This window comes from Limanda limanda, chromosome 8 (assembly GCF_963576545.1).
Source record: "Limanda limanda chromosome 8, fLimLim1.1, whole genome shotgun sequence".
Taxonomy (NCBI): Eukaryota; Metazoa; Chordata; class Actinopteri; order Pleuronectiformes; family Pleuronectidae; genus Limanda; species Limanda limanda.
The window spans coordinates 28,139,154-28,163,269 of NC_083643.1; the positions used below are offsets into that span (position 1 = coordinate 28,139,154).

Below are 24,116 nucleotides of genomic sequence, written 5' to 3' on the forward strand. Positions count from 1 at the left end.
TACTCTTGAGTAATTGTTAGATCTCCTAACTAGTGCTAGTTTATATGTGATCGTGGTGGTGAATTGTGATGGCGGATCGTCGATCGCAGTGGTGGATCCTGATTGTAGTGGCAGCTGATCATTGACTATGATTACAACTAGTGAGGGCAACATATGAAAATCTGGGAAGTAAATCCTTACCAAGAAATTTCTTCACAATTGTGTTTAGGAAGGTGTGTAATATCATGTCTTAAAATGTTGAAATTCAACTCCCGTGGGAAACCTCCTAAAAAATTGCTCAAAGTTGGGGTACCTGTAACCGATTTTTGAAAAATCGAAAATGTTAAATTTGGCTTTAAGTAACTTGTGAGGGGTCAAACTAGGGGTTTTTCATGATTCTGAGTTGATTGCAAGCATTAGTTTTTCACCAAAACCATTCCTTAGTGCAAAAACAGCCACCCCCACTTTTCCCACTCACTGCATTTTCAGCCATTATTCACGAATAAAGGGTTCCAAACCCCCCACCTCCCCAAAAACAATAAAAAATCAAAATCAAAATAACCCAGTTAACACCATGAAAAATTCTATCTTTTTTGTATTTGTCTAAAGCAGAGGTCTTCAACAGGGGGTCCGCGGAGGTACTGCAGGGGGGTCGCGAAATCTTTGGTTGATTAGACAATTTTGATTGATTTGACCCTCTGCCTAACAACCTCCATCCATCCAAGATTAGGTAAGTTGTTTGCTACCCATCAGGGTCCGACATCTCACTAATGTGGGAGTATGTGTGCCATGGACAGATAGCTTGAGGATTCACTGTCTCTTCTACATGTATGTTAAAAATAAAAACATGAATCTGTGAATTACTTGAATAGCTCAGTGTTGTATGCAAGATGTACAGTGGGAACGGAAAGTATTCAGACCCCTTTAAATATTTCACTCTTTGTGTCATTGCAGCAATTTGCAAAAATCAAAAAAGTTCATTTTATTTCTCATTAATGTACACTCAGCACCCCATCTTGACTGAAAAAAAAAACAGAAAAGTAGAAATTTTTGCTAATTTATTAAAAAAGAAAAACTGAAATATCACATGGTCATAAGTAGTCAGACCCTTTGCTGTGACACTCATATTTAACTCACATGCTGTCCATTTAATCTGATCCTCCTTGAGATGGTTCTACTCCTTCATTGGAGTCCAGCTGGGTTTAATTAAACTGATTGGACTTAATTAGGAAAGGCACACACCTGTCTATATAAGACCTTACAGCTCACAGTGCATGTCAGAGCAAATGAGAATCATGAGGTCGAAGGAACTGCCCAAAGAGACAGACAGAATTGTGGCAAGGCACAAATCTGGCCAAGGTTACAAAATAATTTCTGCAGCACTCAAGGTTCCTAAGAGTACAGTCCTTACATAATCCTTAAATGGAAGAAGTTTGGGACGACCAGAACTCTTCCTAGGCATGGCTGTCCAGCCAAACTGAGCAATCGTGGGAGAAGAGCCTTGGTGAGAGCGGTAAAGAAGAACCCAAAGATCACTGTGGCTGAGCTCCAGAGATGCAATAGGGAGATGGGAGAAAGTTCCACAAAGTCAACTATCACTGCAGTCCTCCACCAGTCGGGGCTTTATGGCAGAGTGGCCCGACGGAAGCCTCTCCTCAGTGCAAGACATATGAAAGCCCGCATAGAGTTTGCCAAAAAACACATGAAGGACTCCCAGATTATGAGAAATAAGATTCTCTGGTCTGATGAGACCAAGTATGAACTTGTTGGCGTTAATTCTAAGCGGTATGTGTGGAGAAAACCAGGCACTGCTCATCACCTGCCCAATACAATCCCAACAGTGAAACATGGTGGTGGCAGCATCATGCTATGGGGGTGTTTTTCAGCTGCAGGGACAGGACGACTGGTTGCAATTGAAGGAAAGATGAATGAGGCCAAGTACAGAGATATCCTAGAAAAAAACCTCCTCCAGAGTGCTCTGGCCCTCAGACTGGGCCGAAGGTTCACCTCCCAACAAGGCAATGACCCTAAGCAGACAGCTAAAATAACAAAGGGTGGCTTCGGAACAACTCTGTGACCATTCTTGACTGGCCCAGCCAGAGCCCTGACCTAAACCCAATTGAGCATCTCTGGAGAGACCTGAAAATGACTGTCCACCAACGTTCACCATCCAACCTGACGGAACTGGAGAGGATCTGCAACGAAGATTGGCCCCCAAATCCAGTTGTGAAAAACTTGTTGCATCATTCCCAAGAAGACTCATTGCTCATGACCCGTTTTTTTCTGTCAAGATGGGGTGCTGAGTGTACATTGATGAGAAATAAAATGAAATTTTTTGATTTTAGCAAATGGCTGCAATGAAACAGAGTGAAAAATGTAAAGGGGTCTGAATACTTTCCGTACCCACTGTATGTTTATAAATGGCAGTGGCATGGCCACCCTGTACCTTGCACAGGTTAAAATTAAAAACATGAATATATGTTCCTGTGTATTATTTGAATAGCTTAGTATTGAATGCACAATATCAGGGTAGTTATGTTTATACATGGCACTAGGCCCAATTTAATATAAAACACAATTTTATACAATATATATAGTAGGGGGTCCCTGCTCCATCTCTCCATCTGTTTGGGGGTCCTTGGCCTGAAAAACGTTAAAGACCCCTGGTCTAAAGCAATAGCCTTATGGAAAGGTAATAATTGTCAGGGCAGCATCAGTTTTTCTCCAAAACTGCTCCCTTGTGGAAAAACAGACATTTGAATTTTTAAAAGTAGCGTTATTGGTTTATTTCAGTATCTTGCAGAGTGCTGTGCAGCTGCACCCTCTGTTGGAGACAGGGTTAGGGTTAGGTTAGGGTTAGGGTTAAAACTTTTAAAGGTTTCCTTGTAAGCAGGCAAAGTTTCGAGTTGCTTCATGAGTTGACAGTACAGCCGTGCCCCCTTGGCGTATTGGTGATGCCCCGCAGCTGCAAAGATGTCTAGCATCCTGGTGCCCATTGTGGTCTGCAAGCCACTGCAAGAAGTGAAGATTCTTCCATTCACCAACAGAAAACAGACTGGAATAAACACCATCACATTTCTTCCCATCGCTGAGCTCTCCTCCTTTGTAACACAAGGCCAGCCACTCCTCACTCCGGGCGATACACTCTGGGCAGCAGGGTGGGTGATCAAAGCACAGGATCCTGATTTATCACATGGAGGATTCTGGACTACTAGAGCTGATCCAGCTGATCTATCCAGGGAGTACGACAGCCAACCACATCCTGGATGGAGGATGTTTTGACAAGGCAATCCGTGCTCACCTCCTAATTGATGCAGCCATCTATCAGCACATCATGAAACATGCCTTCACTGAGGAGGAGCTTGGTGAAATGAGGACCTTGATGGAGAAGGTAGCTGATGGGAAAATGGGAGCCAGACACACAGATCCAGTTGTTATAGTGTTTGAACAGGGGTTTGAAGAAATCTTTAAAAGACTTGCCAAAGGAGGAAGAACGCCTGCACTCTGGGTGCAGTACCACTACATGGTAGATGTAATCAAGATCTTCATCAGAACTGAATGGCTTGCAGACCACAATGGGCACCTGTCCTGCATTGTCACCAGGATGCTAGACATCTTTGCAGCTGCGGGGCATCACCAATACGCCAAGGGGGCACGGCTGTACTGTCAACTCATGAAGCAACTCGAAACTTTGCCTGCTTACAAGGAAACCTTTAAAAGTTTTAACCCTAACCCTAACCTAACCCTGTCTCCAACAGAGGGTGCAGCTGCACAGCACTCTCTCCTTGCATATATACAAACCCGGGACTGGATCCTTCTTAAGAGCATGTCTTTGGACCCTAGTGACTACGGGTGGACACTTGGTGTTCAGGGATATGAGCCAGTTCCAACACTAGACCCCCTGCAATTGCAATGGAGATTGCAGCGACCGCCGGTGCAGCTGCAAAAAGAATGGTGTCAAGTGTATCTCGGCATGTGGAGTTTGCAAAGGCATTACGTGCAAGAATTGTGTTCATGATGATGTTCAGTTTGGAGAAGACTCAGACATTGACACATGAAGCGTGTGGCAGAGTGGATCAGTATTATGCAAGATACTGAAATAAACGAATAACGCTACTTTTCAAATTCAAATGTCTGTTTTTCCACTAAGGAGCAGTTTTGGTGAAAAACTAATGCTGCCCTGACAATTATTACCTTTCCATGAGGCTATTGCATTAGACAAATACAAAAAAGATAGATTTTTTCATGGTGTTAACTGGGATATTTTTTATTTTTTATTGTTTTTGGGGAGGCGGGGGGGGGTTTGGAACCCTTTATTCATGAATAATGGCTGAAAATGCAGTGAGTGGGAAAAGTGGGGGTGGCTGTTTTTGCACTAAGGAGTGGTTTTGGTGAAAAACTAATGCTTGCAATCAACTCAGAATCATGAAAAAACCCCTAGTTTGACCCCTCACAAGTTACTTAAAGCCAAATTTAACATTTTCGATTTTTCAAAAATCGGTTACAGGTACCCCAACTTTGAGCAATTTTTTAGGAGGTTTCCCATGGGAGTTGAATTTCAACATTTTAAGACATGATATTACACACCTTCCTAAACACAATTGTGAAGAAATTTCTTGGTAAGGATTTACTTCCCAGATTGGTCAAATATCTGCTAAAATGCCCTTACTAAACAGGGCTACTTGGTTTTCAATATACCTTATCACATTTTCTACCATTACTGGTATTAACTCCTTCATTTCAATTGTCAGTGCTGCTCCCTTTATCTCTATCAGACTTTTTCTTATGTACAAATACTTTAACCTTGACACCCTTTTCCATCAAGCTAAAAACTGTTTCTTCTAATCAAGAAATTTCTTCAGTGCGTCACCTGAGGCCTCAGCAGCAGCTGTTTGGCTCTGTCACGTTCATGTTGTCGTCACCTCCTGTGTTATTTAATGACTCGTGTGAATTATTTGTCAGAAGATGATGGCGATGACGCAGGAGCATGCGGCTTCTGGTGGATGGCTGCGTTAGACACAGGCGTGTTTCAGAGCTGCAGCGGATGTCTTGACTTTTAATGCGGTCAGTCCAGGAAGACCACGTCTCACCTGCCTCTTATATTACCTTACAAAGTATAGTTTCATTCACCCAGGGCCGGCCCTGGCAATGTTGGCACCATAGGTGAGATTTCAAATTGGCGCCCCCCAACATACACACGCAAACTGTCATGCATCCACAATAACTTTTGGACTGTATACAGATGCACACACAGGCAGACAAAATTGTAAGCTATAAAATACAATAAAAATATATAACAAAAAATATAAAGAGTCTGAAATCAGCGGAACTGATAGCATATCATGTCATGCCCACAAAAATAAACATTAATGATGTCCACAATCGGGGTGATTTTTACCTCTATATTGTTATTTCTATTTTTGACAAGTGCATGTTTTATTAAAACTATTTCAGATTATTGAATGTCTACTGATGCATGTTGAAATGATTTAATTCTTTGCTTTGGGTTTTTAAACTATATTATGATAAAGGTGTAAACAGAGAAGTTTGAGAAGGAAATTCTCTTCTTCTAATATTAATGGTTTATCTAAATTCTTCCAATAGACCTGTAGCTTATCTAGTTGACGGTTACTTATGTTCGAGGTAGGTCTTTTAACATCTCATTTGTTTTGAATACACCATCCACCATCGCTACAACTGGGTACCCATCATCCATATGACTTGGAGGTAAGTTTTCTCCTGTTAGTACAAAATTATAATAATACAAAATTAATTACACTGCATGTGTAATTCATATTAATGTTCACCCTGACACAGTATGCTTGTTGCACACAGAGTACCAAATGAAATGTGTTGATAGTAACATTTAAACCAGGATGCTGTGCTCTCAACGCATACTGCATGTGACTATGCAGTATTCTTTCATTAGCAAAGCTCATTCAGGACAACAGCTGGAGTGCAGCTGTTTGGTCACAGCCATGGAAACCTAAGTAATGATACTGATGTATTATGAATTCTCGTTTCTCAGGTTCCTGCTGCAGAAAGATGGCAATATAGTATGTTGGGCATGGACTGCCTGATATACCCCTGTAGTGTCCATGTTTAATTCATTTTCATGCCAGTGTTTTTTTTAAATGCTAAAAGTGTTTTTGGAATTACAGAAGGGACACATACTTGAATTTCAGGGACACAGGTTGAGTAAAACCTAAGTGTTATGTGGGGAGGACTAATTTGTGTTGGTTTTGAATTCTCTTGCATTTTCATTAACCCCAGTTCTTATATCCCTTTGTGTGTCTAACTGAACAGAGTTTTATTAGTAACTGAAGAGATAGAGTAACCTTCATGGTATGAGAGGGAAAATCCAGTAGTATGTCCTGCTGCTAACGGTGAAATGAAACTCCCTTCTTTTTTTTCTGTTCATGCTGAAATAAAGTGGATTCACTTGGTCTGACGTTTTCGATCACATCTTTATAAAACACCTCATTAGTTTCACACTACAAACCCTGTGGGGGGGAAATGTTTTTTGAGAGAGGATTCCAGATTCATTCACTAGACTGGCACTCAGTAGAGCTCAACAGAGCCGTACAGGTTCATCTCTGATCCATGCAGCTTCCTTCTACCAAGTTTTGTGGTTATTGGTCCAGTAGTTTATTACATGTTGACTGACAAATCAGAGGTAAAAACATAACCTCCTTAGCAGAGGTAATAAAACCTCCACACATTTATCAAGGAAATGTCACCAACATTATTAATAATTAGAAACACAACAGGAAATTAAAAGTAGAAATTAAATATTTCTAGAATATCTAAACAGTTGACAGGTAATTTTCTGTTGGTCGACTTATCAATTAATTTATTAAAACTCATTTTCCCCTGCTACTTAGTCTATAGGGTTTTTATATTGTGTTTTATTTACATTGTATATATTGGTTTATTTTTGTCGTGCACTGGTTGCTGGTTGTACATCAAATTGCCCTTGAAGGATAATAAAGATTTTCTTTTATGGACAGCTTTAGTTAATCACAAGCTGCACACACCAAGCAAGAGCAGCAGAGGAACCCAGTAGCCAGCAGGGGGCAGCCTCAAGACATCACATGGAAACCAGCAGCAGCAGACTGTGATTCTTGTAAGGCGTCAGAAGACAAGTTTAGAAACTACTCCGTTATTCTCTAACAATAGGTTTTTAAAGCATGTTAAAACCTCCGGTATCTAAAATCCAAAAATATAAAAGTAACATTTAAGTAAGGTAGTAAAGTAGAAAATATTTTTTCTGAAGTGTGTATAAAAAGTAGCATAGAATGACACGGACACACACACACACACGATAATTTGGAGTGCTTTGTTCCTCAGTGGAGTCAGCAGGTAGTTTGGCCTAGTGGGTGGAGGGGCGTTTTCAACACGAGGGTCGAGGGTTCGATGCCCAATGCTTCTTATCTTCGTGCCGGCAATATAATGAACTCTTAAAATTGGCAGGAATTCAATCACCTATTAATTGCAAAATATATTACACTATGAACATTTTTATTAATTAAATATAAAAAAAGAAAAATTAAATGAAATAAAAAAACAAAAAAACCTGCGTGCACAATTCCTGCGCAATTGGCTTCTGCGCAGGATGTGCATCCATATTAAATTTGAAATGGTTATGGATCATTTTTGTTTTTAAATTTACATATTATTAGATATTGTGCAATGAATAGGTGGTTGAAGTCCTGCCAACACGACAGCCTGCCAAACTTACCCATGTTACCGCTTTTCGCGGCGCTTCTACCTCCGGTGCGTCCCGGTGTTAGAGGATGATGGCGTGACGTTAATATATTATTTTACATTGCATGTGTCACGTCATGATATTTCAGTCTCTTGTGCCGCCCTCTCGGAATTTTTCACCCTAGGCAACCGCCTATGTCGCCTGTACCAGGAGCCGCCCCTGCATTCACCTGTGCCTGTGTTACTCAGTCCAACTGTGAACAAAGTAAGAATCTGTCTGTTTTTTTCCGCTTTTTGTCCTCCACCTGCTGCTCCTCCAGCTGAGATTTGTACATGGACATCTGTACTGGGCATTGAGCATCTGGCAGCACGGTGTGTGTGTTTGTATTTGGGTAAATGTTTGTAGGACCCAAATTCAGATGAGGGACTTTCCCCCAAAGAGTAAATTCCCTGCATGGCGGATATCCAGAGTTCCTGTTGAGGAGGTCCAAGGATTCAGACCGGTCCACACCGAGCCCTTCAGGGTGATGACTCTGCACTGTCAGCGCCTAACACGCGGGGCGCAAGAGACCGAGCGTCTCATCGATGAGCTGCTGAAGGTGTTCATGGTCGCCATAGACACCATGAACATCCCAATCTTGGACCATGAGTGCTCCAGGGACATCTGGAGCACACAGACCACACACATGTCCTGCATCCAGGTACGTCTGCTTCACCTCTGACAGTTCGATTTCATCTCGTCAGAGCACTAAACCACATCCATGATCCACCTGACGTCCCACTCGGCACCAGGACAGTGCTTTAGTGTTGAATTAAACCATAAAACTAAAATCATTTCAATTACCACACACAGAACTGAAAAAAAACAACATAATTCATATAGTTACAAAGGGCAAAACACACCTTTATTTTATGAAAAATACCTTTCCTACACTCAAATTAAAATACATCACATTCAGCACTGAACAAACACAAATACATCAACAGCAGAAACTACACTGAAACCAAATGAAGAGTTGTCATATTTCCAAACTGATGGAGTACGTTCAGTTACATCATTTCTTCTTAAACATTTTAGAATAATTTTTTTAAAGTTTGAAATAATGTTTAAGTATAAAGAGCCACTACTGTACACATACATATTTCCAAGTATCGTTATCCAACTGACAAATATTTTACATGAGCACTCGGTTTACAGTCGGTCACAGTTGTCCATAATCCAGCAGGGTAAAGAAGCTAGAGGACTTTATGTGGTTTGACACTATAGTGTTGTGGCTGTCACCCACAATCTGGTAAAAATAAAATCATGTCCAACAATGCAAATCAAATATATTGGAGGCAATTAAACAAAAGATAATAGTGTTTTTTGAGATTAGAACATGTATGTGTGTGTACACAGGCTTAAGTTGTCAGTGCAGTCAGTACATCATCATTTGACAGTGGGATAGATCAATATATTGGTTGCCAAAAATGATGTGAAAGTTATCTTTATTTGTTTTTATCAAGATTAAAGTTGAAAGTAATAGTATAACTTCATGCTGTCAGTCCCTGAATGCTTCAATTTTTACAACATTAGGTGAAACACATAAGTTAAGGGTTAAGTAATGCAAAGCCAACAGTTATAGGTACTGAACTATTAGCTAGATTTACCCATTTTCAGGTGCTGAACAAGCCACAGTTAACTGCTTTAGCAGCTATCGTGGCACTATCTATTTTATTAAAATTGAGATAAGATAATTTTATCCAAACTGTTTTACCACTAAAGGTAATACTTAACTTAACTCAACAGTTTTGGTTGATAAATTAGTTAAGAAAACCAGCATTCGCCCATGAATTGAACTGCCACTGTGAGAATAGCATTCATGTCAAGAATGTCATATAACATTAGCTTTAGTTATAACATGGGTGGTGGAAAATCTTCCAATTTATATCCACAACATGCCATTTTTATTTCAGATTTAATACGAATGTCAGGAAATTGATAGTCTACCAGTTTATGACTGATTTCCTGAGTGGATTTGTAAAAGCGTGCTCACTGAGCCTTGATACCAGAACGGTAAAGCAGTCCTGTACACAGCTGGTTACACATAATAACCACAGGTCTGATGAAAATAAACTGTGATAAGGAGCTGCCAACTGCTGCCACACTTACTTTATTAATATAGGTCTGAATGGAGCACAACATGGGCAGCAACTGTTGAGAGGAATAAATAAGACCAATTTGATTAAATATTTTCTGTTGTTTTCTGATCATACTGTAAACATCGTATGGTCTATGTGTGCACTGTATAGTACATACTTTTGGTCTCACTGGGTGGCTGTAGCAGATTTTATAATCAGGTGCATGTGTGACAACTGAAAATCTGGCAAACATAGCTCATGAAATTGTTACTTTTGGGAAGGTTAACAATTTAAGATGCTGGATCATCTTTGATCGCATCAATATGTAAGGGTGAAATAAAATAACTGCAATTACTGTAGTTGACTCAATGGCTGCCTGAAAGGTAGGAAATCATCTATGGTGCTTTACAGGGAACATATACATGTGCCGATATGTTAGCACGGAGCATCAGATCAGGTACACGTGGTATTTTGTTTGTACTGTGGAATGGAGACGATAACTAAGAAGGCATCAATGATTGTGACTGATTCAGATGTGGAGCCAGGTCGATGTGAAGTTGATAACACCAGAGCCTCCTCGTAGCATTTTTTATCCCAGCTGTTATCAATTCAAGCGTCAGTTTCTGGAGAGCAAACAGAAAGAAGAGTGAATGAGAAAACGTCTATAGATCTGCAGTACTCAAACACTCAACATTTGAGCTAAGCTTAAACAACATAGTTTATCTTGCTTGTCTTGGCTTAATAGGATGTGAATCTCAGTGGGAAAGGAGATGTGTTGTCATTGTAGCCTTGAATGCTTAATTGACAAATTGCACTTAAGTCAAATTGAGTGTAAATTGCTCTTAAGAATACTATTGGTAAAGCTAAACAACAGCTTTTTCGACTTCAAAGCTGCTACAAGCTTCAGTTCAGTTCACCATTTCATGATTAAAAGACACATAAGCTGTGAACACCAGCAACACAGCAGGAGATTCTCCCCTCAGACACTTTCTCAGCACAGAAATCTCTGCAGCGTTCAGGTGAGGTCTGGTGCAGCAGACAGAGGCAGGGTGTAACATTTACATTTGACTGTGTAGATCACATGTTTTTGTCTATGACACATCCCTGTGTCAGTCCTTATCAGCCTTAGCTTTCTAGACAACTTTGTCTGCGTCTTCTATGTGTATTATTTCACTTCTTCATCCTGAGATATTTGTATCTTTTAGTTTTTTTAAATTTTGTGACTGTCGTATGTTATTAATATCATTGACACATCCACTTGCTTGAAGTGAATCCTGCAGAGGATCTCCTGCTGTGTTATCACATTAGCTCATTCAGGTATTATCTTTTTTTTACTCGGGTGCTGGATGGAGAACGTCCAGACAAAAGCCTCTCACATACAGCCCCTCCAGACAATGTCAGGCGATTAGTTGTTAGGTCTTCACAATTCAGAGTTGCCTTTATCTATTTATGCTATGATGTCATTTCTCGCTTTAACAGTTTACAGAACACTTTGATATCTGACATTTAACTAACCCTTTCATATGTCCAAACTATTTCAAAAAGGATGTGTCTAGATGTACTGAGATGAACTGAAACTGTTTACCAGTAGCTGCAATATTTGACATCAAATCTTTGGCTTAGTGCTTTGAACTAACATCATATGAAATAAAACAGCATGCTTATGTTTAGAAGGCAATGATTTCCAACATTTTAGCTTAGCATGTTTGTATTATAACATCTGTACAGCACTTGCTGATGAGAATGTCATTAGTTTAGCAAGTATTTTGTCAAACAGAAGCACTGAACAAATTGGGATTTTTACCATTTGGTTGCGCTGGATGAAAAGTCATAGGATCACGAAAGTTATAACAATTCATCAACATGATTATTGAATGTGGAACAAATTTCGGGACCATCCATTTAGTCATTGAAAAATGTATTGCATTACATTACATTTCATTTTTGCCTTATTAAAAAAATTCAATCTCATGGTCGCATGAGATAAATCAGACTATCTCCAAAGCCATTGGACACCAAAAGGTTGTGGCAATCCATGCAGAAGATGTTGATCTATTTCATTAAATGAGTGAAGCTGTTGGTAGCACAAGACAAAAGGTCAGGAGATTGCTGTGAGAGCTCAATGCGCTACATCTTAAGAAAACATAATGTGAATAGACAAAACACAAGCAACTGGACACATATATTTAATGCATTAAACATCTAAAACCAGCACTCTTTTCTCCGTGTCGGTGTCTCAGTTTGAGAATTCCTACCTGAGCTGCAGCATCACAGGTCGTCCTCCAGATCAGACTGATGCTGCTTTATCTGGAAACACACAGGAAGACGCTCTTAACAACACTGGGTCAGGTACAACACATTTAGCAAGCCTTCATCACCAGCATCATCAACATCATTCTCATCATCATCAACATCATCATCATCACCACAGCCTTATTGACACAGACATTGCTGATTACCCACACATGTCCTTCAAAAATATTCTAATTACACACACACACACACACACACACACACACACACACACACACACACACACACACACACACACACACACACACACACACACACACACACACACACACACACACAATGGTAATTGCAAACACACTCTTTATTCACACACACTCCTGTCAGAGGGAAATTGCAGGAGATAAAGGGCTGGTCTGTTCTCTGCATCTGCTTGGAATAATGAGGCAGCTTCGCTCTGTCAGGCAGGTAGGAAGCCTGCAGGCTAATTCTATATCATTAAGTTTCGTTGTAAAGAAACAGAAAGACTGAACACACCGTGCTCCACAAGGCTGATCATTCCAGTGAGGTGCTGAATAAAAAGACCTACAAGGCAACAGTAAACACGTCTTCAGCCACTACAGATTACACAAATTGTCTTTGGGACAGTGGGTGTGTGGAGATGTGTGAAACATGCTGTTACTGTAAAGACAAGAGAAGGGATGGTATTAGACAGATAAATAGGATCTCCTCAAATTGTTCTTCACTTGTCCTTGTTCTTTCTACTAAATCTGAACTAAACATCACACAGTCCATCACAGTATCTTTTTTGAAGCTCTACCTCAGGCTAAAGGAATTAATTGGAACTACTAATCCTATCTGGCTTGAACAGAGGTATGCATGTTGCTAGTACATCACTGACTGTTGGTCAGTAGATACAGATGCATTGGACTGTAAAAAACTGTGACAGGCCTTTTACACTTTTCTTTGACATTTTGTATATTGATAAATATATACATTATTTTATTGAGAAAATAATCAGTAAATTAATAAATAATATAAATAAAAATTCCCCACACAGTTGTGCCCTGCATTTAAAACATACAAACACAACTAACAGCAGAGTTTCATCATTTTGATGAGCTAAAAGAAGCTGGTGTAAGTAATTGACTCTCCACTAGAGGGCAGACTTACATTAGCTTCTACAGTAATGCTGATGGCCACAAGGCAGTAATTGGGGTAACAATTTTCCCTGTGGGGGTGTAGTTAAATATGTAGTAAAAATATTGCATGTACTAGAAGTTGTAGACGTTTGGGTAGTATTTGACTGAAGGTATATTTTTACCCTGTGGGGGTAGCAGTGTTATGTACTGTATATTATCCGGTGGGGGTATAGTTGTGGTATATACCAACCCTGTGGGGGTAGTAGTGGTATATATTTACCATGTGGAAGTAGTAGTGAGATGTTTACCCTGTGGGGGTAGTATGGTTTTGGTAAATGGTTTTGTATATATGTAGAGTTTTTCTTGTCTTGATGACCACTCAAAGCTCTTTACAGTACAGTTTGCCGTTCCCCCATTCACACACACACATTCATCTATGAGGGGCAATTCAGGGTTCAGCATCTTGCCCAAGGACACTTCGGCATGCAGATGGGGAAGACTGGGATCGAATTGCCGACCTACTGTTGGAGGGTAGTTGGACGAATATACTTACGCTGTGGGGGTAGTAGTAGTGGTATGTATTTACTGTGTGGGGGTAGTAGTGGTATGTATTTACCCTGTGGGGGTAGTAGTGGTGGTAGTGCAGCTGGTCGTCCTCGCTGGCCTCTCCTGGTTCAGGACTTTCTCTCTCTAGACTGCTGACTGAACCCCGGTGAGGAGAGCCTGACACACTGGTCTCCCTGCTCTGAGGACACTCTGACAAACACAGATACAAACAGCAGGATTAGCACCATTGTGAGGACCATATCCTGCATTCCTTGACTGAGAAAGAAAGCCTCAGTGTGTTTAGCTCTGCAGGGGTTTTGACTTTAGCATGAAAAGAACGGATGGTGATGCACTACTCACAAACAAATTCAAAGGTTTCAGTCCATCCCAATACACACACTCTGCAGCATTTCCATTTAGTCAACTGCTGTCTTTGAGACACAGAATTTCTATAAACTGGTAATAAAAAACAAAAAAACTACTTAACCTTTTACTGTACTCAGTTTTTATCTTTGCTCTAATCTTATTGACTATTTTGATAATTTTATTTATTTTCATTTGACTCTTTTTCTATCTTAAATGTTCTTAATTCTTATATATTTCTGCCCTAATGTTGTCTTATGTGTAATTCTTAAACTGCTTTAAATGGTTTCCTATTGTTTGCCTTCAATTCTTTATTTTTATGCTACAATGCACTTTGTAACTGTGTTTTTAAAGGTGCTTTAGAAATAAAATTTGCAATTGTTATTATTAACTGGTTGAAGTTAAACTCAGTTCATTGTCACCTTTTTATATACAGTCTATGATTGTGACATGACGATAAGAATGACATCTTGGTATTTAGTGTCGTCATCATCCTCATCGACACTTCTTTTGGTCTCCAAATTAACAAACCAATATCTACTGGGTTTCAGATGGAATTTGTGACACTGCTGAGTCCATTTACCTGTCACTAGGCTGTCACTGAACTTTAAAGTAGCTTTATACTTTTAATCTTAGAGGGAAAAATAATTAATCTGGATGACAAAAAATCATTAAAATGCCACTTTGGATAATTCCCTTGTTTTTTTTACTGGAGTGAAATACACAAACTCACACACAGTTGACTGACAACAAGATAACTCCTGAGCACTGAAGGGAAGCTTATAAAAAGGTTATGAGGGTGTTGTTTATCGGTGTTTACTTCACTGTCATAATCCACGCTCCACTGGCGTTTTGTCATTGAACCATTAGTCACAGATGCACTACAATAGAGGATCACATCTGATAGTACACACACTGACTCCCCAGCAGATCATTTGCAATAATACTTTTAATAATTAAAAGTTCAGTTGTTCTCTGGCTGGATTAAACCTGGATCAGACTGATGTATGAATTAGATATTGTTCTTTTTAATAAAACTGACTCCATTGTGTTGGATTTGGCTGCAACGCTGTTTAACTCCAGCTTGAAACTCAACAAGTGTTTTGTGGATTCAAACACTTAACCCAACACCTGCATTGGCATAGTGGTTAGTAGATTGAGTAGATTTTCATTTTTGGGTGTGCAAAATGTTTTGTGCCATATACCAGGAGCATATGATCCACATCAAATGGTCCAGCTAACATGCTTGTATTTTTATGTAGTACATTATTATGGGTTTAGAAATACATATGTTGCACCTAATTATGCCAAAAAAAGAGTAAAACTAAAGATAACAGGCCCCATGCAAAACGTTATAATACTCAGCAGTTGATGAGCCCTGTAGATAATACAGAGATAATTAAGATGACCATAAATAAGGATTGTATTTTTATTGCAGTGTAAAGCTAAATTGCATTCATATTATATACTGTAAGAAATAATATCAAGTAGGGCTGGGCAATTTTTGCCTAAATCGATTATCACAATATTTTTTTGGCTATATTGCAATACACAATATATATCTCGATATTCTGAAATCTCCTCTAAATCGCTGTACAAATATTAAATTCAATGAGTAAATTCAATATATTGCCTACCCCTTATATATAGCCCTTTTCACACTTGACTTCAGTGTGAAACTACACTAACATGCTCATAGTTTTGGTGAACGATGAACTTAACGGATCAGTTTCCAACTGTTGAGCGTGAATGGGAGCAATACCTCTTTTGCTGTAATAATGTCACCCTGGAACTAAAAGATAAATGGAAACTCATGAATAATTTCTCAGTGACACAGAGACATTGGTTTAGCTGACTTTATCGTCATGGGGTGGCTGGGGATAGATGAGTAGGAGGAGGCTCTATTGAAAAACATTTACTTGGAGTAGTTTATTTTAAAAAAACAGAAGAAATTAATGGACACTAGTTCATATTTGGAACTGTGAATTAAGTTCAAAATTCTAAATTGTGAACTATGAATGAAAATGTGTTCATTTTAATGTTAAGTACCTGAACTTTGAGCTCTTTTTTAAATGTGATCTTGCAAAGCAAGACCATCCGCTCTAACCATTGAGCCTCAACTGCCCACTCAATTTTATACAGACTTTTAAAACACACTCTTTGTTGATGGGGAACCCTAAGAACTGTGCTGAAAATAACACAGCAGTGACCCTAACAAACAAAACTGAATCAAATGCAACAGCTAGTTGACAGGGAGGATAAATAATAATAATAATTCATCACATTCAGTCTGTACCTGAGCAGTCCTTCCTCTGTCTGTCCATTTTGTCCACACGGTCCAACAGGCTGTCGATCTGAACCTTGATCACTGTCAACTCCCTCTTTATGGCCAGAAGCTCTGTCATCTTCACTGCAGGGAGACAGAAAGAGAAGGGAATATATATTCTGTGTATTTGGTGAATTAATATAGACAATATAGAAACAATATAATCTGCGGCCCCTTAGAAAATAGTGTTCTTCCACTTTCAGCAGTTTGTCCCTTTTCTGTTTCAACATGACAAAGTCAAGTCCTTTATGAAAATGTTGTCAGTTTAGTGTTGATGATTGCACCCCAGTTATGCTCTAAAGAGGCTAAATGAGAGTAGGTTCAACATCTGGTGGAAGGCCTCAACAACCACATACAGTCGTGTCCACATGTTATATCCCAAAAAAACATGGAACATGCCAATGTCATCCAGTGACCCCTGCACTCATCAAGCCTGTAGCCCTGCACCATCAACAACTCTCAGCATTGCACAACTACCTCCTTCAACTGCAGGAGGCTTCACTCTGGCTGTGCTCTCTAATGGATCACCAGTGCACCAACAGCTCACCAAACGACCCTGAAAACTACATCACCACTGAAAGCTTTCGACCTCAGAAGCTTGCAAAGGCAATCTAATTTCCTTGTGATGGGGTGCAGTAAAAACTATTAAGGCTTTTAATAAACTAGTATAAACAATTCTTATTTTCTATGCACTATTAACTTTGTCTAATTGCGAGCGCTGATAGGCTGAACTGGATATAGCAAGGTGGAGAGCCTGGCGGTAGAGAAGCGTTTAATGAAGAAACCATCTGGTGCCCCACCCCACCCGCCTTCTCTCCAGTACCCTGGGGCCCTACCAGTGAGACGAGCCACTACACAGGCAGGAGATTACATGAACAGGGATTTTAAAAAGGAAACATCCTGGAGTGTTCACATAACTAGTGAATTGCGAAAAAAAACATGCAATATTTGTCTTTAAAACGTAGGTATCTTAAATAGAATGACTAAAGACAAATACAAGTACTGTACCTCAAAGTAGTTTAAAATGAATCTTACTTTCCACCACAAATGTGTGTCACACCAAATGTTTCCTTATGTCAGAAAGATGTGAGCTGTATGTGTTGGCGCTGAACACTGCAGCGACCCTGACCCTGAACGAGTGGAACGTGTGAATAAATTATCTCTTACATTTGGCTTTGCTGCTGCTGGAGGCAGGGCTGAGGGTTTTGTTGGTCCTGCTGGATGCTCTGGTTCTCTTCATCCTCAGAGCTGCTGTGGAGGAGGAAGAGGAACATGAGGAGGAAGGTCGGGGCCTCTTGTTGGGGCTGGGATCCACTTGGACTGAGGATGGGACACGCTGGTAGTCGAATACCCTGCAAAAAACACAAATGTAAGTTAGAAACACACACAGACACTCAATAGGAATGGGACGACATATGATTTTACTGCACATCACTAAAAAACTCTCACAATAAGCATACCTTTCTTTCATTGGGAAAACATGAACATGCCAACATGTTTGCAAAGTCTTGAAAAGAACCAAGGTTTTGCACATTGCACTCTATGTATATGTAGCATTTAATGACCACACTCTGCCCAGTGTTCAGGTTGTGGGCCAAAGCAGTTCACTTTGATTCTAAACCTGGGTGAATAAATACAGAAAGAACAGACTCACAATGTTGCTATTTTCCTTAACTTTGATCTTTACTTTTGTTTTTCACTTTGAAATGCTTACAAAAATGATGTTACCTATCTGTAATTCATTAAACAGATTTGTTTCTTCCCAAAATGTAAGGTTACGTGATTAGTGTGTGTGTGTGTGTTATCTGGTGTGTGTGTTTGTGTGTGTGTGTGTGTGTGTGTGTGTGTGTGTGTGTGTGTGTGTGTGTGTGTGTGTGTGTGTGTGTGTGTGTGAGTGTGTGTGTCCTTGGCAAAATATTATGTCACCATTGGGCAATTGTCACCATTATTAGAAAATAATGTTGTGAGTCGCAATTATTCTGCCAAGGACCCACACACACACACACAAACACACACAAACACACAAACACACACACAAAGAGTGTAGACAATCTTTTTTAATGCGCCTGAGGCTCTGCCGTTTGTGCTTGTATTTATCTTGACTGTTTAATCACTGTAATGAAATGGGGCTAAGTTTATGTCATGAACAGATTTAATCTTTATGTTTGAAATAGAGTGAAGAGCATTTTTGTCCTTTCCTTCGAAATTGCGGCAGAAGGCCGGTGAGAGTTCAAATAAACTATACAGTGTATGTACTTGTTCATGATGATTAAAGAAAATGTCATCCATTTGTTTGTGATGTGTTTTTAATAGATTTTAAACAAGCATGGAGCTCTGTGGCCGTAGCTGGATGACAAAGTAAGCAACAGCCCAGGGTCCCCAAAAGCCCCATTAATGACTAATGACTATGTTTACCATGTGAGGGAAAAGCCCCACAGAGTTGGAAATCCTGAATAAAACATGTAAAAAAAACATGGTGGGGCGAGGAAGATCACAGGGGCAAATGAATTTGTCATCACAGTAACTGGCATTCTATTGGTTGGGGAATTTTTACAGAGTTGTTGCAAATCAGCATATCCAAGCACAAGCAGGGTATGTTTATGTGAAGTGTATTGTGTGAGAGCTCAACAAAATCTGATTGTCAAATCAATACGCCCTCTCAAACCACGCTCTAAAATAAAGACATGGGGAAAACCCATACATCTATAACACAAAAACTACTGGTCAGATTTTCATGAGCATTGGTGAAGGGATGATGGGATGCACATGCGAGCACATGAATATCACTGTCACGCACAACAGATTCCGAATGACAGTGAAACAGAAGTTCTACAATGAGAGAGAGAATTGCAATGCATGCCACTAGCGCAGGGGTTGGCAGCCCGCGGCTCTGGAGCTGCATGCGGCTCTTCAGCCCCTTTTTCAGTGGCTCCCTGTACAGTGTTGTGCGTGTTTTGCATATTTTTCACTCGCTCAGAGAGTCATACACTGTGAGATCAGAGCTGGTTCACGTGAAGCAGCCGGTCAGTGACTTATCGGCTGCTTCTGAACAGTGGAAACAGTGAAAACAAAGAGTTTCTCTGGTCTCAGCTGCTCAGAGATCAGCGCTGCAGCTTCTTGATCAGAGCAGAAGCTGCAGGTGGTTTGTACCGAGCTTCAGTTTCTGTGTCCGCCTCCAGTTTGACCTGCCTTCACTTTTAAAAAAAATATTTCGTCAACTTAAATATGCGTCACATCCTATTACGTCTCCAGCACGGCGCTTTTCCCTGCAGGTGGCTAATCTATCGTTTCTGTACCGGCCTCGGTAAACTAACCATGGATAAAAGAAGAGTCTGGGAGGAAAATAGAGAGATTAATTATGCGAGGACAGATTAATTTGCTTTCGCTGCCCAACGATGCTGGCTTACCTGTATGCTTGATATATGGCGAGGAATAAGCAATCAACAAAAAATGTAATGTTGAAAGACAATTTCCAGAGCAAGCACACAGCATTTGCTGAAAAGTACCAAGCTGGAGAAGAGCGAAAAAAGCATAGTTCTGTGTTTAATTAATTTTAAAGTAGGTCTACACATACCAATGTATTTAGTTCTCCTCTTCATGAGAGTTTGGTGTTTTCCTTTGTTGTAACAGGTAAAAATAACAATTAAATGTCAACAGTTTTTTTTATTGTCGTTCTATTATTTAAAAATGCAACAAACTATAGATTTTATATATATTGTGTAACTATATATATATAACTATATAAGCTGTGTTATCAAATATGTTTTGTGGCTCCAGACAGATTTAATTAAGGGGAAGAGGGGGCAGAATGGCTCTATCGATAGTAATGGTTGCCTACCCCTGCACTAGCGTATATGTGAACAACTGCAGCTGAAATTATGAGGTCTGGCAGTCTATATGGATGGTAAAAACTAATTGGATGATAGCGTGAGCTCATGATAGTTTCCAGCTAGCACAGAGCAAATAACAATGCCGCTACAGAGCAAAACACCATTTTATTAGAGATTAGAGATCTCTTATGTTACTATGAGACGTGTAAAATTATATTTTGGTTATTATGAAACTGTGCCCCCCCCCCCTCCCCCCCAAAAACACACAATGTCAGAAAGTACCAGGCGTATCAGAAGTGATGCCGTGTTGCAGGACCATGAATGAGTGGAGCTGCAGGATGAAGGATGACCTGTCTGCTCACACAGCTCTTTAGTATTCAGGCCTGTGGGTCGACTGTAATTGGGTCACATTCACATTGTGGCTATTTATTTTCATACTAAACTTCTTCCTCCATTAGTTTGATTGGCACATTCAACCTTTAGCTGGAGGAAGAACACAGCAGTTAAATAGGTGTTAGAGCTGAAGGTGGTTCTGTTCCAGACTCCCCTCTTCCATTAATGTATCACTCACACCAGCAAGTATTTATTCAGGAATGTTCTAATTAACCATATTTTTAGACCCACTTTTCATTCACCTGCCCTGTGTGCATATCTTGCATTTTCCAGAATGCCTCTCATTCACCAACCCTCAGTGGAGAGGTTTGGACTTGCAGCTGTTTGATATAAAACATTTTTATTGGTTGAGAATAATCACACCACAAATATGTATTTTCATTTGAATGCCAAGTAATAAATAAGTCTGATACAATGAATGCGATTATTAAAAATGATTAGAAGTAAAGTGAAATGTTCATTTACTGTTTTTGGTTCAGTATAACAAACACTTTTTTATGATCACTTTTCAAAATATTAATCACCCAAAGAAATGCAAAACCTTTTGAAAAAACATCTTACATTTCAACTAGAAGGGCAAACTGAACGAGCATTCCTCCGCCAAGATTAACGTCCTATGACACTTTGTCAAATGAGTGATGCCCATTCATTCTTTAGACTGTGTAATATTGGAATTTGTCCAGCTATGTTTTTATTAAGAACAAAAATTGTCACCATCATTGCAATAATGTTGTGAGTCTCAATTATTATGCCAAGGACACACACACACATACACACACATACTCACACACAGCTGTATAAACCATTGACCATAACCAGCTAACCAAGTTCCAGGTACCCCTTATTCTTAAAACTGTATCAAAATGATCTACAACGAAATTAATTGGGAATGAAAGCGCTGCCATTCTCATGCGGCTGCAGGGGAAAGTCAAATGAAAGTGAATTTAGTTTTAAACCTGCAGCAGCTGTTGAAACTTTCTGAGGGACAGAGTGATTTATCCAATAAAAAGAGACAACCCCCACTGATTTAATTTAATTGAGAAACCCCACATGGCATCTTTTCATTGCTTCCTGCATCTAGTCCGTTTTTCGAACAGGTTTCAGTGGCGTGTTGGGGACGTGTTTCTCCCATGGTTGTTTCTTTCTGAGAGAGTGTGTGCAGGGGCGGAGAGCTGACTGACAGCTGCAATTTGAAGAAGTGAGCGATGGAGGAGGGGATGAGGAGGTCTTTCCTCTCCCTGTCAACCTCTGCTGTCTATCACAGCAGCCATCTCCAGCTGGAGGAGGACTGACTGCAGGGGAAACATGAATTCACTTCATCTCTTCCACCATCACACACATATACACAAATAAACATGCCAAAAAAACACACCTGAATGCACCCACTCAGTTTATTTTCAAAAGATGAGTTAGTGGCATGGAAAGTGGATTTACACTTAAAAGGCCTGGGTAAATACTAACATATAGGCCAACACCTGAAAGGAAAGATTACATGCTCTGTGCATAGGGGAATCCTCCATGTGCCCTGTTTCATGAAAAGAGAATTTTGATGAGCTTGATTCAGACTGGATTCTGCTGGATTTTAAGATTTGCTCACAATACAACCTTCATTTACAAAATATCTCTGTCCAGGTTAGGTGGCAACAGTGGGCATGTGTTTGAAGTAAGCTTGATGTTATTTTCCAAATGCTACGTTTTATATGAACACGCAGAAACTGGAGTTTAATAAAAAATAATCTGCACTTTGGAAAGTGTTTGGATAAGAGGACCAAACGCTGAGGAACAAGTTGGTTTTGCAAATTAGTGTGTATAGGATTTCACTAACAAAGTCTCAGTTCTGTAGATATGATGCACTATTATAAATTTAACATAGACTTTTTCACTCAGTCCCTTCTCAATCAATCGATCCAATTTTTTGATTTATAGCCCATATTCACAGATCACAATTTGTCTCATAGGGCTTTAACAAGGTGGGACATCCTCTGCCCTTAACCCTCAACAAGAGTATGGAAAAACTAAAAAAAATTACTTTTAACAGGGTAAAAAGAAGGTAGAAACCTCAGAGAGAGTAAAGACCACGTTACTCTGTATAAAAACTCCATTGTGAAACTCCGTACTGTAACTAGGACTGTACTTCTACATTGGCCAACTGTCCTGCTAAAACTTGAACAAACATGAGGACGCTGTTTGTTCAGAAACATCCTGTTGTAACCGTCTGTAAATATGTGGCAGGTCTTCTATAACTGCAAACATAACGACATGACTTTCAGCTGTGTTTACATCCAGAGAGATCATCACATGAGCCAGAAAGAGACCAGTTTTGTTTGCTGTGCTGGAGTGAAGGTGGAAGTGAGCAGACGTTTTGCAGGTACTGCAACTGTCCTCATGTGTTACTAAGAAAATAAATGATAAGCTGAGTCTTTGTTCAACATGCTACATGTTGTATTCACACTGAATAATCTATAGTAGCATCAGAGGGACAAAATAAACGCAGCCCAACTCGTGTTTTATCTACACAGCCAGTAGTAATATGTTGCATGTCTCCAGAGGCACAATGCTCAGCTACAGTGTAGCCTGCAGCATAGCTTCAGAGTCAAACTCATCTCTCTGACTTTAAACCATGCTCTCTCGTATGGCTGCCGATGTGTTGCTCTATGTTCTTGCATCGTAATTTTTGAAAGGGTTTAGACTGCTCTTACTATGTTGTTTTTAAGACTCCCGTTTACATTGTCTCAGGGACATGAGGCTTTATGGACTGATATTATGCTCTTTCAGGATTTAATAAATACTGTACATTTTGGTTTAATGCTTATTATGTTGCTCTTCCCATTGTCTTTAACAATGGCAAACTGCTGGGTTAATTTCACCGTGCACCAAAAATTGGAACATGTTTGATAAACGATGCTCTTTTGACATTTTTAGGTTTGACCCAGTTGTTGGGTCCGACTGCTATAGAGCGCTGGTTGCCTGTTTATTAAATTTGTGTTATAACTTAACATATCACGTGTACAAATTGCATCACACTTTCTCTGGGAATTTACAATACACTTACCAAGTGGGAAGCTGATAAAATGAGTGGTTCGCTGGTTTATGCGTTCCATGTGCAGACAGACAGATAGGTGGAATTAGTAGGTAGATTTAAAAACTACTACTAACTTTGTTTACTTTAACTGAAAGTTAAATGAAATTAACAAGGAAACAAAACTTTAGACTACACTTAAGACTGCCATTTTCAAGGCAGTCAGTTTCCTAGATTTTTTTACTAAGATAAAGTTGTCAAATGTTTGTGTTGAAAGTAAAAGTACAATTAAAAGCACAAGACAATCTTCTTGCCATGCAGCAGGTCAGGTGTAGCTTCAGTGATGTGAATTCTCCTTATAGAGATATTTTTATCTCCATCTTTTACAGTTCAGAATTCTTTATTCAAATGTATTTTTGAAGATGAATGTGAGCTCTACT

At 39.6% G+C, this 24,116-nt stretch overlaps 1 protein-coding gene across 1 annotated transcript in view; it reads right to left on the reverse strand.

Annotated features, from left to right (window-relative positions):
• Positions 1–13,331: 13,331 nt before the first annotated feature.
• The window catches only part of si:dkey-234i14.2 (RNA-binding Raly-like protein), a 62,984-nt gene continuing 52,199 nt past the window's right edge, over positions 13,332–24,116 (reverse strand). The window contains exons 4-7 of the mRNA XM_061077293.1: positions 17,602–17,786; positions 16,405–16,518; positions 13,816–13,955; positions 13,332–13,382 (exon numbers count right to left, since the gene is read on the reverse strand). Coding sequence (XP_060933276.1) covers positions 13,332–13,382; positions 13,816–13,955; positions 16,405–16,518; positions 17,602–17,786 — 490 coding nt within the window. The remainder of the gene's footprint in view (positions 13,383–13,815; positions 13,956–16,404; positions 16,519–17,601; positions 17,787–24,116) is intronic.